This window comes from Macaca thibetana, chromosome 6, assembly GCF_024542745.1.
Source record: "Macaca thibetana thibetana isolate TM-01 chromosome 6, ASM2454274v1, whole genome shotgun sequence".
NCBI classification, from domain to species: Eukaryota; Metazoa; Chordata; class Mammalia; order Primates; family Cercopithecidae; genus Macaca; species Macaca thibetana.
In genome coordinates this window covers 52,591,007-52,608,197 of record NC_065583.1, presented here as the reverse complement: position 1 = coordinate 52,608,197, position 17,191 = coordinate 52,591,007, and the positions used below count along the sequence as shown (strand labels likewise).

The 17,191-nt window shown below is 36.7% G+C and overlaps 2 protein-coding genes across 3 annotated transcripts in view; both read left to right on the top strand.

Annotated features, from left to right (window-relative positions):
• ISOC1 (isochorismatase domain containing 1) overlaps positions 1-17,191 on the top strand; it is a 1,173,170-nt gene that overhangs the window by 1,059,190 nt on the left and 96,789 nt on the right. The window lies entirely within an intron of this gene.
• SLC27A6 (solute carrier family 27 member 6) overlaps positions 1-17,191 on the top strand; it is a 62,475-nt gene that overhangs the window by 27,583 nt on the left and 17,701 nt on the right. Inside the window, exon 5 of one of the 2 annotated variants that reach the window (XM_050795756.1) lies at positions 16,577-16,771. The exons of the other annotated variant lie outside the window; for it this stretch is intronic. Within the exon in view, the coding sequence (XP_050651713.1) occupies positions 16,577-16,771 (195 nt within the window). The remainder of the gene's footprint in view (positions 1-16,576; positions 16,772-17,191) is intronic. 2 annotated transcript variants of the gene reach the window in all.

Here is a 17,191-nt window from a genome sequence, read left to right as displayed (position 1 = left end):
GGACTCATGTAAACCAGGCTCAAGAATGCCAGTTTATGACTTCAAAGTCTCCTCATTGCTGGACCTTCCTTGATCTTCTTGACTAAATGTTTGCATGCCCCAGACTCACTCTCAAACCTTTACTCTTTTCACTCTATTGTCACTCCATGGATAGACTCCTGGTTGCAAATACCATCTACAACTTAACTCTCAAATTGGTATCTCCAATCCTGTCTTCTCCCTTGATTTCTAGATTCCTACCTGACGTGTCCACTGAGAAATCTGACATCTTACCTCAAAAATAGCCAAAGTCCAACTTTTTACACCCCCGCTCCATCAAAATGTAATCTTTGTCTCCATCTTGACTGTCTTAGTTAATGGCAACTCCATTCTTCCAGGTGATCAATCAAAAACCAAACCAAACCTAAACAAAAACCAAAAAACAAAACACAACAAAACAAAAAAATTAGGAATCTTCCTTGAAGCTTTCTCTTTCTCTCATACGTCCTATCCAATCCATGAGCAAATCTTTCAGATTCTACCTTTAGCTATATCCATAATCAAACCTCACCTTACAAATTACACTGTTATTTAGATGTAAGTGCTTCCTTCCTCTAGAAACTTTTGCAATAGCCTCTTCTTAACTCCGCTCTTGACCCCTAAATTCTATTCTTGCCATAGCAGTTGGAATGATTCTGTTAAAATATAAATTGGTAAATGTGAAATTACTACTCAAATCCCTCTGATGGTTTTACTTGGAAGAAAACCCAGATCTCTTCAGCATCGCCTGCATGGCTCTATGGGATCTCTTTCCTTCTGCCATGATCTCCCTGACCCCCCAGCTCCCCACATAGTTTATTCCTTGTTTACTCCAGCCTATCTGCCTCCTTGCCTTTCCTTCACTACACCGGGACTCTCCTCCCTTGGACTGTTCCTCCCCTAGATATTGTATAGGTCACTCCCTAACCCATCAAATACCTCCTAGAGTGGGCTTCTCTGACCTCAAGCTCCACAAATGTCTGTTGTGGTCACCCTACCAACTTGATGGGCTCCCTACCCAAAGTTTGGGTAGACTGATGTTATACATGCATCAAGAGAATACAAAAAGGTTAATTACTGACAGACCCTTCTGAGGAGAGAAGCAAAGAGTTCCAGGCATGTCCAAAAATGCCTGGAGAGCAGGGGAAAAGACTGGCTCAACTTCTATGTGATAAAGGAACATCACTAGGGTGAAAGTTCCTGGACTTCAGGCCTGCATATGTTGATCTGCACATACCGCTGGTGCCCAAAGAAGGAGCACTGGGCATTCTTATCATCTTGCTGAAGATGAAAGGATAGTGATGTGGTGTGAAAGCTGTGAGCAGTCATGCCTGAAGAATGCAGATGGACACTGGATTATGAGGTCTGTCTTATTCTTGAAAGTGGCTTCTTTCACTGCTTTATTTTTCTTCCTAGAGCTTATAATTCCATTGCATATTTTATATATAATCTCTTTATTCTCTCTTAATCTTCTTCCCTCCACTATTACATAAGTTCTATTATGTATTATTATATCCTTAGTGCCTAGAATGGTGCCTGACACATAGTAGATCCTCAACATTTGTTAATATTTAAACAAAAGAGAGTAGCAAATAGAACAACTCCAGTTGCTGGGATACTTGTGTGCTCATGACCAACATAATCTTTCCCTAGTCTCAGACCTGCAAGGAAAGCTAAATTCTACAGAACGTTGGTGTTTCTGGAGGAGACAAAGTCCAACAAGGGAATTTGGATAAATCAAAGTTTCCATCATTGCAGGCAGGGAGTTGGGACTCTGATGCATTCAGGTCACTGCGGAAATTACCTTGTTAATGGGCCCCTGCACTTTTCAGAACTTTTCATTAATGAGCACTGGTATTTGTAGCTCAGGTGACAGTTTTTCTGAGTTTCTAGGAAAAAATCAGCCTCCCTTCACATCTACAAATCCTTTTCTTAGGTGAGTTAACACAGTTATTCAAGTTAGAGCCAAGTCGTGCAGACTCTTGGAGCTGGTCTTTCTCTACAAGGTGCCTTTGAATGTTCTGGGTCTGGGGCATTTGCTTTCCCTCCACTGTTCTCCCATGTGCTGCAGGATAGAAAGCAGCTATTCAAAGTAGTCTGTAAGTGGCAGTTCCTATCCCTGTACTATTATGTCTGGAAAATGAGGAGTTTGAAATAAGCCCACTTTGTGCTGTAAGACTTGAAATCACAGAAGTCTTTTCAAACTATCTTTTGTGACTTAAAATCTTTGTTAAACTGATGGCTGTCATCTCTGAAACCATGGCCTACCCAAACTCAGGCTTGAGTTAAAGGCAACATTGAAAAGATTTTCAGGGGCAGCTGGAACCTGTGCTGTCTTGACCTTGTAGGCCACTCATTTTAAATGATACCAAATCCTTTCTTAAAAGAAGTCCATACTCTTTCCCCTCACCACTCCTTCCCTGCTTCAGTAAAAGAGAGTCTGATCTCTTTTAAGTCTGTTTTCTGCCCCAGTTCTCTGACATCCTGTTCACATTTAGTGTTACTTCTTATTGACTCTGCAATAGCCATTTGACTTGGTGTCCATATTGTTTCAGTGTATAATATTGGAGTGTCTGTGAAGAAAGCAAACTGTTGGAATGTATTATCTTTCTTATTATTACATAAGGTGTGTTGGTGTGACACATGTATATGTATAATTGTGAGTAGGTTTTAGGAAAAATAAGTCTTATAATCCCTAACATATGTTTATATTTTAGATGATCTTTTAGGAGTTAGACCATGCTTTTATGCATTAAATGGTTAGTTATTTAAGGCTGAAGGCAGAAATGATTTGCTTCTTCGTTTTCACTATGAATTTGTTTCCTTCCTGTCTCTTCACCTATCAACAAACATTCTTTTGTTTCATGAAAAAATTAAAGTTGATATAAAATTACCTGTATTTAAACAGAGCTTGAGAGGTTCACTTTTCTTAGGCATATAAAGAGGTTATTCAGCCTGAGTATGTTAGAGATTCTCTGAGTAGAAATAACCACATGTTTTAGAAGAAAGGGGCTTTGTTTTTAGGAGGGCATTGTTAGAGGCCTGAGTATTTCGGGAAATGAATAAATAAATTCTTGACCTTGTAGGAGGTACCTACAGTTCAACTCACTGTGCAGCAGCTCAGCAGACACTGCTGGGAAAACATCTCTCAAAGAACCTTTTGAAGAAACCAGAGTTTTGGTTCAAGTCGATATGACTCCTTTATTGGTATCATCACATCAATTTGATGAATGGTCCTGAACGCTAGAGGGATATATCTATTGAAATCCAAGACCTTGGGATGTCTGTATTAAAAGCTCTGGGCCACTAAGCAAGTTCTCTTTTAAATTTTAAAAGGAATTTCAAGTAGTTGAAGATGAAATGAGCATTTTCTACATGTTTGAATGTGGCTTACTCAATGTGTGTATGCAAACATATAAGCATCTGACAAATAAAATTGAAATATTCCAATACTTTTTCAGCTTCATTGAGTAAAGAACAAAACCACTGAATTAGAAACTCATGTTTTGATGACTTCCTATTACTGAAGCCGTGGGAACAGGATGGGTAAATAGAGAATGGGCTTTTGAGGCTTTTTAAAGCTGGTTTCCTCACCACTCCCTCCATCCTTCCCCATCTTGTTCCTTCCCTCTCTTGTTCCTTCCCTCGTACCTTCGTTCCCTCGTTCCTTCGTTCCTCCTTTCCTTCCTTCCTTCCTTCCTTCCTTCCTTCCTTCCTTCCTTCCTTCCTTCCTTCCTTCCTTCCTTCCTTCCTTAAATATGTTGTGAACACTTCTTATGTAGCAGGTCCTATTGCAGGCCACGCTGTAAGTAATGGGGTACAGCAGAGGACAGAGCAGACAACAATCCCTGCCTTTATAGAGCTTACATTTTAATGAGTTCAAATTATGTCTGTATCTTATGTGACCTTGGATCTGAACTTCATTTCTCCCTATGCAAAATGAGAAAAATGCTTCTTATTTTATAGGGTTATTGTGATGATTAACATGAGACAATACAATACTTTGATATGGGGACTCAAGCATGTTTTCTCTTTGTTTCCCCTGACCTAGCAGCCCACATGGGTTTTGCTCCTGTCCTGCATTCTCTGAATTTGTCCTCTTTCTTGCTCTTTCTCTACTTTGGTTTTTGAGTACCCGTGGGTCTCAGTGCCTTTATTTCTATGTGTACGCAAGTCTTATTTGTGTGCTTTGGCGTGTTTGCCTCTCACTATGTCTTTCTTTGTATTTGCCTCTGTATGTCTAGTTTGTGTCTTTCTTTTTTGATCTGTGTGTGTGTGTGTGTACGAGAGAGAGAGAGAGCAAGAGAGAATCTGTGTGCATACATCTCTGTCTCTGCATTTTTCTCTCTTAGAATGTGAGTTTCTCTCTGTCTCTGTGAATTTGTCTAAGTTTTAAAATAAAAGTTAAGTGAAAAGGAATTTGAAAGAAAGTGACTTTATTCCAGTGAACAGTTTGCAGACTGGAAGATACAGCCTTTGTTATGAAACTTAGGTACATTCCAGAGAACAAAGGGAAGGTTGAGTTTTTATAGCAACAGTTCGGCTCAGGTTTCCAATCATGTTCATTTATGCAAATGAAATACTCAAACTTGCTGAGTTTTGATTGGTTGATGTAGCTGAGTTCTGACTGATCAATTCAAGCCACAGCTTATTGGTTGGTTCAGGAAAAATGAGCAATAAGAGTTAGCTATGAAAGCCTTAACAGTAGGCCAGTGCAGTAGCTCATGCCTATAATCCCAGCACTTTGGGAGTTTAAGGTGGGAGGATCACTTGAGCCCAGGAGTTCAAGACCAGCCTGGGCCATATAGTGAGACCCTGTCTCTACAAAGTTAAAAAAATTAGGTAGGTATGGTGGCACATGCCTGTAGTCCCAGTTACTTGGGAGGCTGAGGCAGGAGGATTGCTTGAGCCCAGGGGTTCAAGACCAGCCTATGCAACATAGTGGGACCTCATCTCTACAAAAGTAAAAAATTAGCTAGGTGTGGTGGTGCATGCCTGTAGTCTTAGTTACTTGGGAAGGTGAGGTGGGAGGATTGCTTGAGCATGAGATGTTGAGGCTGCAGTGAGCTGAGATTGCCCCACTGTACTCCAGCCTGGGTGACACAGTGAGATCCTGTCTCAAAACAAAACAAAACAAAACACCTCAGACTCAAAGTTAAGCAGATGTATGTGAGCTTTCTGAGAACTCAGAGAACGTGTGTGACCTCTAGTCAAAAAACAGCTCATTGGTTCTATTTTATGTTTAGGCCCAGTTAGCCACTCAGGACTTATCTTGAGGGATTGTCTCATTCAGGTTCATATTTGGATCGCTACATGAATGTGTGTGAGTATCTCTCTGTGTTCCTCTCACAGTGTGAGTCCCTCTGTCTTTGTGTGTGTCATACTGTGTTTAGGTTTCTATAATGTCGATTTGACTCTGTCTTTTTTTCTGTTTTGTTCATTTATATTCTCGCTCTCGTCTGCCCTTTCTCCCCTTGCTCCCTAGCTCTGACTCTGTCTGGCTCTGCCTCTCATCTTTTTCTCTTGCTCTGTGAGTCTCTCTTGCTTTCTTTCTCTCTAAGTCTCTCTCTCTTTCACTTTCACTCTCTTTCCTGCTTTTCATCAGTCTTTCACGCTCTCTCTCTCTTTGTCACTTCACATCTTTCACTTGTGTGTGTGTGTGTGTTTTTGTGTATTCATTTATTTAATTGTACTCATTATATTTATACATGCCCTCTCATTCCTATCCCAATATAGCTTAGATATTCAGTGATATTTAGGTAGCAATCTCATATCTCAAGAAGAATAAAAAGGAATAGAGATTTATTCTAAAGAAGCCGTAAGGGGATTTATGGACTGAGAAGAGGAGTTTGAAAAATTACAGATGGATATTATCAAGATTTGGTTGTATTTTAGGTGATGTACCACTGATTTCACAGTATCTCAAAACTGATCAATATAAAACCAGATATAATTAACAACCATCAGGCCCTCATCTCTATGTTTAGATAGTCCGAGGTCACTTTTTAAGACTCTCTTTGCTGATCTTGATGATTTTTCTTCTCCAATGGTTGTCATTCTGCTGAGCCTGCTGTTCTATTTCCTTGACTACAACCTAGGTTCTCATCATCATCACCCTCATCGTCTTTTGCCTGAACTACTTCAGGTGCTATCCCTGACCCCACTAACTTTCCATCCATCATGCCAGGTGGGGGCAGGTTATTGTTCCATCATCAGTCTCTCCTTGATGCCCTCCCCTGGCTTCCAGTCTTCTTCCAGGGTTCACCAATAGAGTTTCACAACATAAACAGTTGGTTTTTTTTAAAAGGCTCACCTGACCAATATTTTGTCCACCTACCAATATGCCCAATGTGTATAGGAAGTCATGCTTTTGAATGCTTTGACTAGGCTATTTTCCCCACTACATATATTAACTCCCAGTTATTTCTAATGGGATAAAGCCCTTTCCTGAGAAGGAAACATAAATGGAAAACACATGGGAATCTGGACAAGGAAACTTTATGAACCAATATTTGTAGCACCAATGTATTGGCCAATTAACCAGATGGTGCTTAACTTGTTTTAATACTAAGAAGTTTTTGCTATTTGGACTTTTTATCATTTAGGAAAAGGTTCAGCAAGCTTTTTCTGTAAAGCACCAACCAAGTGAGTAAATATTTTAGACTTCATGGGTTATACTGTCTTTCTCACAACTATTTAATTCCACCTATGTATCTCAAAAGCAGCCATAGATGAACCATAAATATGTCTGGTTGTGTTTTAATAAAATATTATTTGCAAAAACAGGATGTGGCTCAGATTTGGCCCCTGCAGGCTGTAGTTTGCCAAGACCCAATTTAGACTTTATGATAATATCTTATTATGTATTCCATATAGGTAAAATTTTCATTCCTGTGCACACTCGTTTTTTAAAGCTTTTTTTCTCTCCCACCTTTCATTTATGTATATGTGCATGAGTGTATGTGTGTGTGTGTGTGTGTGTGTGTGTGTGTGTGTGTGCGCCAAAAATATAGATAACTTTTGGGCTTTCTACAGGGTTTCATATAATTTTCATTATTATTATAAAGGAATCATATTATTTTCATTTACATATAATTCCATGCTCATAATTTGAATCAAGAAAACAAAAACCTAAAACATGTTACTAGTAACTTTCAAGAAATATCTCGATAATAGCAACACTAAATGTATCACATATTTTATGTAAATTATGTCATTTATGTTTTACTATTTTGTAAGTGTTATGTTTAGATTCTTAACTACCATTTAAAACAAGATTTTAGAGAATTGTTTTAAAGTATTTTGTGTATGTGTGCTTACTGAGTCAGCGTAAAGATGTTTGTAAAATTTTAGACTTTTATTAATTGAAGACCTTTTATTTGTAAATCTTAAAGTGCAGTTGATAGATTTAAAATTAAACTTTCATGAAATCTGAATTGACCATCATTATATAGAGTAAAAAATGTTACATCCTTGTCATAAAGTTAATTCTAGATGAATGTAATAGGTAAATGTAAAGAAGATAAGAAGAAAATAATATATAGAATTTTTTGCTTATATAATGGGAAAGAAAAATTTAAATCACATATTTAGTAGCAATATTAATAAGAACAGAGAATGATCCATTTAATTATTAAAAACATTGAATATAGCTGGGCACAGTCCGCCTATAATTCCAGCACTTTGGGAGACTGAGGCGGGTGGATCACAAGGTCAGGAGTTCAGGACCAGCCTGGCCAAGATGGTAAAACCCCGTCTCTACTAAAAATACAAAAGTACAAAAATTAGCCAGGCGTGGTGGCATGTGCCTGTAATCCCAGCTAGTTGGGAGGCTGGAGCAGAGAATTGCTTAAACCCGGGAGGCGGAGGTTGCAGTGAGCCGAGATCATGCCACTGCACTCCAGCCTATGCGGCAGAGCGAGACTCAGTCTTAAAAATGGATACAAAACAAAACAAAAAAAGAATATAATGTTAAAAATAAAAATCAAATTAAAAGAAATAAATGCTTGTAATTATTTTAAAAAGTGTCAATCTTCTTAATATACTATTAAATGACAAGCATTCAACTTGGTTAAAAACAAAGAAAAAGAAATTAAATACAAAATATTTTCTTATCAAATTGTAATTTTAAATTAAATGAAATGTCATATTTTTAAGAATTCTTCATTGAAGAGGTATCCATCTCCCTCTCCTCAATAAGATATAAATAGGAATGTCCTTGTTAGCCAACAATTTGGTAACAAAGCCATAAAAATATTTACAACTATTGGCTTCTTCCAGGGATCTGTCCTTATGAGATGCAAAAATTTATAGATAAAATATTCACTCTACTGTCTATAATGATGAACATTTAAGAACAATGTAGCAATTCAGAAACAGATGATGAAGAGGTAAATTGTGGTATAATTATATGATAATCATGAGCGTGGAACATCATATATTTGAATGATAATAATTTAGAATAATGTCCAGAATTTATTAATAAATTATAATATATGGCCATATTATGGTGATTATAACTTTTTTTTTTTTTTTTTTTTTTTTTTTTTTTTTTTTTTGAGACGGAGTCTCGCTCTGTCACCCAGGCTGGAGTGCAGTGGCGCAATCTCGGCTCACTGCAAGCTCCGCCTCCCGGGTTCACGCCATTCTCCGGCCTCAGCCTCCCGAGTAGCTGGGACTACAGGCGCCCGCCACTGCGCCCGGCTAATTTTTTTTCTATTTTTAGTAGAGACGGGGTTTCACCATGGTCTCGATCTCCTGACCTTGTGATCCGCCCGCCTCGGCCTTCCAAAGTGCTGGGATTACAGGCGTGAGCCACCGCGCCCGGCCTATGGTGATTATAACTTTTAATGTATATATAGATATGTAACATAATATTCATATAGTGAGATTACATATTATTTCATTTTTTATTTTTCTGTATTCTCTAAATGTTCTCTGATGTATGTATATTTCAACATCAAAAGAAATACACATTTTCTTTTCCCACATAACACTAAACAATACATCAATTGATCTTTCCTCATACCTTTCAAAGCATGATCTTCTGGGTTTTCTTTAAAGGAAAGACAAAATTTTTTAAAGAGATCTTGGATATTAGAGAAATGAATTTGATATTTTGGGACAAAAGTCTTGATCCTAGTTTTGAAAATTTGATTCTCTGTATCAACTAAATTTCTTAGGATGATTGTTTTTATTTAGCAAGCTTAATGGCTATAGCCCACACAAGTTAAAGCCTGTGGAATTTTGTTTATAAACCACCTTCATATTGGATTTCAGAGAATGCCAACGCATTTTATCAATAATGATACTTGCTAAAACTCATCTCATACCTGAAAAGCTTCCAAGCTTTTATACTATATAAAAGATTGTTCTCTGTTCAAGCAAAATAAATCCTCAGATTTGCAATGCTGCTGTTTGATGTGGGAAAATGGCAGTGGAAAATCCAAGAGCCAGTTCCATGCCAGGCAGGCAAAATCTGCCATGCCCATAGGAGGCGGGAACCAGAACAGAACTGCTGTGGGTTGTATTTACTGGGAGAAAAGAACCCTCTGTCTTGAAAGGAACTGCAGATGGAGTCTTTTCTCCATTTGCAGAATAATTACCTTAAACCTCATTTGTGTAGGTCCAAGGAAATCAACAGGTGAGGGTGTTGTTTCACATAATTCCACAGTTTTGGCTATCTTATTATTTTCTTTTTTTTTTTTTTTTTTTTTTTTTTTGAGATGGAGTCACTCTGTCACCCAGGTTGGAGTGCAGTGGTGCAATCTTGGGTCACTGCAACCTCCTCCTCCCGGGTTCAAGCAATTCTCCTGACTCAGCCTCCTGAGTAGCTGGGACTACGGGTACCCACCGCCATGCCCAACTAATTTTTGTATTCTTGGTGAAGGCAGGATTTCTCCATATTGGCCAAGCTGGTCTCGAACTCCTGACCTCAGGTGATCCACCCACCTCAGCCTGCCAAAGTGCTGAGGCATGAGCCACCGTGCCCAGCCTCAATTGAATTTTTAAAAATCAAAACAGTGCTTTTACACAGTTATAAAAATGAAATAGTACTCTTAGAGTAAGAAATATCTCTGCATTATCAGTACTTGATCTCTAGAAGTAAGCATCTTTAATTCTTCTAGGACATTTTTAGTTATTATTTATCTCCATATTTCTCAGTAAAGTATGTATTCTACTATTTTTTGATTTTTCCATTTTAACTGTCATCTACCTGGCTTCCTCCTCATATACTCACTATCCACACACATATATTTGTTCTTTGTCTGTGACACCAATACAATTATGATAGTTTAAAAATATTTTTATGACCAGTTTTTAAATTATTGTAAAGAAGCGACAATATATAAATTTTATTCATAGCTGAGACATACTGTATTTATTTCATTACAACTTTTTTCCTTTTATTCCTTATAAATAATAGTTGTCTCATTTTTATATTTTAAATTTAGCTTTCTAATGTCTATCACAAATCCATCTCAAACTCCCCATCATAGCTAACATTTCTTTGTGTGTATATGTGTCACTCTGTCGCCCAGCCTGGAGCGCAGTGGCACGATCTCAGCTCACTGCAACCTCTGCCTCCTGGGTTCAAGCATTCTCCTGCCCCAGCCTCCTGAGTAGCTGGGACTACAGGTGCACGCCACCATGCCAGGCTAATTTTTTGTATTTTTTAGTAGAAATGGGGTTTCACCTTGTTGCCCAGGCTGGTCTCTTAACTCCTGAGCTCAGGCAATCCACCTGCCTCAGCCTCCCAATATACTGGGATTACGGACATGAGCCACTGTGCCTGGAGCTAACATTTCTTAGTAAGATTTAATAACATATTGTGTGTTTTTAATAAATTGTATTTTTTAAAGGCGTCCCTCCTGATGTGCTGAATCAGTGAGTCACTGTCCTCCCAAATGTGAACAACATTCTGATTTCTCCCAGTATAAATTAGTTTTGCTTGTTCCTCAAAAACAGAATCTAAATGAAATTATATATATGTGTCCTTTTGACCTTGCTTCTTTGATTCAGCACTATGTCAATGAGATTAATCTTTGTTTTAAGGTATAGCAGTAGTTCATTTTTTCTCATCGCTTTAGTTATGGCAGGCAAAAAAAAAAATGGCCCCTTCAAATATGTTCATACCCTAATTCCTGGAATGTGTGAATATGTGTGCAGTAGAAACATTGGCAAAAGGGATTTTGCAGATGTGATTACAGTTACAGAACTTAAAACAGGAAGATTATCCGGGTGGATACAATATAATCATATGAGACTAATTTAAAGCAGATGATTTTCTCTGGCTGCAAGCAAGGGAGACTCAGCATAGGGGAAGCTGGAGATTTGGAAGATGACGGGTACTCAATGTGTCATTTGTTGTTCTTATATGTAGAAGCCTATGTGGAAGAACTGGAGAGAGGCCTCTATGATCTAAGGGCAGCCCCCAGCTGATAGCCAGCAAAGAAAAGAGAGTCTTAGTCCTACACCCTCCAGGAACTTGATTCTGTCAAGAACCTACCTGAGCTTGGAAGCAGATACTTCCGAGAGTCTCCTAATAAGACCCTAGCCAGTCAACACTTTCATTTCAGTTTTGTGAGTCCTGAATCACACAATCCAGTGAAGTTGATGTGGACTTCTGACCTACAGACATTGTGAGATAGTAACTTGGCATTGTTTGAAGGGTCCAAGTTTGTGAAAATTTGTAGGGCAGCAATAGAAAACTAATAGAAGACTATTCCATTACGTTACTATAACACAACATTTAAAAAATATCTATTTTACTATTGATGGATTTGGATTGCTTTCAATTGAGACTTAATATGATTAATGATGCTAGGAACATTCTTATATGTGTCTTTTGGCAGATGTATGTACATATTTCTATTGGTAATTAGGAGTGGAATGGATAGGTTGTATTATATGCATATTTCAGCATTAGAAGATATTGCTAATCAAAGTGGCAGCAGTAATAGGCACTCCTGCCCATGGTCTATGAGAGTGCCAGTTGTTCCATGCCCTTGCCAACACCTGTTGGAAAATTTATAGTGCTAAAGAAGAAATCACAATGTTTGTAAATGTTTGTTGCTACTTCATGGTGTTTTGATTTGTAGCCTCTGATGATGAATGATGTTAAGCATATTCTCATATACTTACTGGATGCTTGGAGATATTCTTTGAGAAGTACCTGCTCAACACTGTCAATCATTCAAGCAGTCCATAAACAACACCATAGCTTCTTGATTGGCTCACCATATTTCCATAAAACTGGTTAGTAAGGAAAGAATGAACTCAGATGGATTTGTACAGCACAGAAAGCATGATAACCTTCTGTTCACATCTCAAGTTCACAACAGTTCCCTCTCCCCACACATCCTATGGGGAACGCAGAGGTGGGCCTAGGTGGATGCTACATCTGTGGCATAGGTCTGTGCCTCAGCTGAGAACACTGCCCTTAGGAGCTTCCCAGTCATTTAAGGGGCTGCTGATAAACCTGTCCTTTCTTTATATCTGAGAAAGAGTTAATAAAGATATGCAAGTAAATCTTCTTGTATGTAAACAAATTTTCTACCAGAAGAGGAGGGAGACTTTACTATCATGGAAGGTAAATAAATTTTCTCTGTGACCCAAAAACCATCTCTAGCTTCCAAGCCTGTTTGCCACACAAATACCCTTGAAAAGATGTATATAGATATAGCTATATACGGTTACATAAATATACATATACATACATATGTTATAGTTCGATACAAATATATGCACATACATTATATAAGTATATATACTTATATATAAGTATATATAAGTATATTATATAAGATATATATCAAACTATTATTTATACATATATACTTTTTAAAATATAAAAATATGTATTTTTAATGTATTGCTTTTGCTGCATAGCATAATTTTTATTCTGTCTTATTTTTCTTATATAGTTCAGAATATTTTTTTAATTTCCATTGTAATTTTTTTCTTTTACCCATGGGTTGTTTAAACTTGTATTATTATTATGCAAACATTTGGAGATTTTCTAGTTTTCTTTTTGTAATTGATCTTTAATTTTATTGTGGTCAGAGAACATAGTTTGAATGAAGCCTAATGCTTTGAATTTGGCTGACACTTGCTGTAAAACTCAACAAATGATTGATCTATTTTTGATAAATGTTTCATGGGTACTTGAAAAAAATGTGCATTCTTCAGTGACTTGTTATACTGTTCTTTATACATACATTAGGTCAAGTTGGTTAGTTTTCTTTAAACTTCCATATTCTTATGGTTTTTTTCCTGCTTATTCTATCAGTAGAGAGATAAGTTAAAAATATCTCAGTCTATTTTAGCTCTGTCAATTTTTGCTTTATATAGTTGACTACATTCTTAGGTAAATAGAAATTTAAGGTTGCTATCCATACAGTGAATTGACCCTTTTATTATTATTAATTATCCCTCTTTATCTCCAGGAGTGTTTCTTTACTTAAGGTCTACTTTGTCAGATATTAGTATAGTCATACTAACTTCCTCTTGTATGGCTTATGTTTTTCCATCCAACTACCTTCAATTTGGGGCTCATGTAAGATTTAAGATGTAATTTTCATAATCAGTATATAGTTGAATTTTATATTTTTATGCATTCTAAAAGTTTTTTTCCATGATTGCATATTTAGTCCATTTACATTTCATGTACTTATGATATATTTGCTTTTATAGCTTCTATCTTCCTATTTTTTCTTGTTGTCTCATCTGTTATTTGTTCCCTTTCCCCCTTAATCTTCTTGTGAAATAATATTTTTATTATTAGTTTTCATTGATTATCTCTTTAATTATACATCCTTTTATATTTGTTTTATTTATTGAAGTATTTGTCTTTGAGTAATTACCTAGAAGGATACAAGATTAATTTTTAACTTACTACATTCTATCTTCAAATAGCATATTTTCCACTTCTTTACAATGCAAGAACTTTGTAACACTTCTCTTTTCTGGTCCTCTTCATTCCTTCCTGGTTTTTGTTTCTTTGCTCCTATATAATATTGTTTTCTTTGGTGCTAAGAACTGCCTTTAGTGTTCCATCTGTACCATTGTACTAAAAACAAAATATTCCATTTTTATTTGTCTGAAAACATGTTTTTCCTTTAGTTTTGAATAATTCTTTAGCTGAATATAGAATCCTAGGTTGACAATTATTTTCTTGTACTAGCTTTAAAATATTATCATATTGTCTTCCAGGCTTATGGTCATTGTTAAAATGTCAGCCTTAAATATTCATGTTGCCCCTTTGGAAACGATGTTTCTATTTCTTTCTGCCTGCTTTTAAAATTCTCCCTCTTTGTTTCTCTAATTTTTATATACTTTTTCTTCTTAGCAATTTTGCCAAAAAATGTCTAACTGTATTTCCCTGGTATTTAATCTGTCTGAGGTTTTAGTTGTGGTTTTTTTTGTTGTTGTTGTTGTTTTTTTCATGGCTTCACGTCTTTCTATCACTTTTGGAAAATTCTCAGTTAAAATCTCTTCAGAATTACCTCTTCTCCATTCATTTTATTATTCTATAGGGCTCCACTTGTAGGTATTTTTGACATGTACTTTGTGTGAGGCACTAAATACCTGATGGCACATAGCTGGGATTTGTCAACAAAAGGCTCAGGTTCTAGGGTGATTAAGTGAGGATCCAGCCATTTTATTGAGATACTTCCAGAAGTCAGTATCTTTTCTCTTGGACTGACCAGTTTCCTTGATAGTAACTGAATAGCTTCCTGCTCTGGTATATGATTTGGGGTGTCAGAATTCTGATACCAGAGCAGGAGAAGAGTTTAGTGATCTCATCTTTTAGTATATAGACTTTCATTTAACCCTTCTGTTTTCTATAATGTTAACTTGAAATAAAAATTTCATAGAGATGCATCTCTAAGCAAAGAGATTATCTGGAAACGAAAGATTGCAATTTGGAACACATAGAACAGCGTAGCCTCTAGGTGTGTCTGAGGAACAAAAGGAACGGCTGGGGTTTAATTGGGAAAACAAGCAAAGTTATATAAGCTGTTTTGAAGGAAGTTTCACTGGTACTGGAAGTGTCTTATTGGAGCTGGCGAGTTCTGATTGATGAGTGTCAACAATTACCAGGTAAGACTTAGAGTTACAGTAGGTCTTTGTGCTTTTGCTTTTCAATTACAAAAACAGTTTCTGGAACAGGCATGCATGACCTCGGTGCCTTTCTCCATGGCCTCCGAATCCATTTTAGTTGGGCATGATGTGAAGGACTCTATTTTATAAAATTAATTTTCACAGTAAGTTCCTCAGCCCAAACTTGTGTCTGGTTAGACATCTCCAGAGACAAATTTCCAGTCTTTGGCCAATGTGTAGCAAGGGCATATTCCCAGACGCTTTGTCTGTATTTAGATATTTAGTTATACAACTGCTTCTTAAACAAATTTCCTACTAGGCTTTCTGCTTTCCTCATTCTTTTTGATGCTTGCTTGACACTTTCAGGAGCCTTTGTTGGGTGCTAAGCTGCAGGCTTAGATTTCAGCCTTATCCATTCTGCTCAAACACATGTCCTTTTGTCTCTTCACTTTTCAGTTTCCAAAATTACCTCTCAACTCACTTCTGTTTATTCTTGAAAATTCATAGATTAAAGTATTCCCTTTAAAACCATTTAAATGGTGTTTAGAGAAGAAACTGAAATGAATAATGTGATCCATTGATCATTTTAAATTATAGGTAGCAAAGAAGCCAATTTCTCTATTTTATTGTTGTTGCTGATTTATTATTACATCTTGTTATTTTGCATTTTTTGGTGATGATGGAGGTAATCAGAGCAAATAATGGATTTATTGTGACTACACTGATAATATATTCTTACTCTAATTTTAGGTGAGTGTAAAAGTTCATGTTAGTTAAAACATTACTTATTGAATATAGAACAAAATAGAATCCTATATCTTCCTTTAATTCTAAAATATGAACAAAAAGTAAAAATGTGAGAATATTCTAAAATAATAGTCACATACAGTTGCCATAATATTTACAAGTCAAATATTACTTTGATTCTATGGCCTCAAATTATTGTTTACTCTATGTTATTCACTGTGTATTAACTATACACTACAGTATATAAGGAAGACAGTTATTATTACCTTTCTTAAAATAGATGAATAAACTGAGAATCAGAGTTAGGAGTTAATATCTTGTTCAGAATTATATAGCTAATTACTGCTAAGCCTGGACATCCAAACTTAAGTATGTTTCATAATATTATCAAAGTAATGCTTTTTTTCTTCCTGAAAAATGCTTTCTTCCTTACCTGACATTTACTCAAAAAAGCCTTTAGTGATCTGCAATTTAGAATGAGCTGTTCCCAGATATGGAAAAACACAAACTGTATTATTCTTGGCCAGTGTTACTTTCATTAGAATTTGGACACAGTTCTGCAATAGACTTATACACATATTTTAGCTTCCCTTCTATTATTGCACAGTGCAGTTTACTTCTGTGACATTTTTCATTTAAATAATAATAATGAAAGAAACAACTGGAAACTGGAATTAATTACAAGTAAAACATTTTCCTCTAACAGAGAGAAGGAGAAAGGGATCATAAGGTGCGTTTGGCAATTGGAAACGGTATGCGGAGTGATGTATGGAGAGAATTTTTAGACAGATTTGGAAATATAAAGGTGTGTGAACTTTATGCAGCTACTGAATCAAACATATCTTTCATGAACTACACTGGGAAAATTGGAGCAATTGGGAGAGCAAATTTCTTTCACAAAGTAAGTACAGCATTTTCCTTATTAAAGAAATACATTGGCGCGGTGGCTCACGCCTAATTCCAGCACTTTGGGAGGCCGAGGTGGGCAGATCATGAGGTCAGGAGATAAAGACCATCCTGGCTAACACGGTGAAACCCCGACTCTACTAAAAATACAAAAACAAAATTAGCCGGGCATGGTGGCGGGCACCTGTAGTGCCAGCTACTCGGGAGGCTGAGGCGGAAGAATGGCGTGAACCCGGGAGGCAGAGCTTGCAGTGAGCGGAGATCACGCGACTGCACTCCAGCCTCCCCCACCACCCCCCCCCCCCCAAAAAAAAGCACATTGAGGTCTGCCAGCTCTCTTGGATATTGTGCTTGTAAATTGTGGTAAATATTATCACCTTTTTTTTTTTTTTTTTTTTTTTTTTTTGAGAATTTC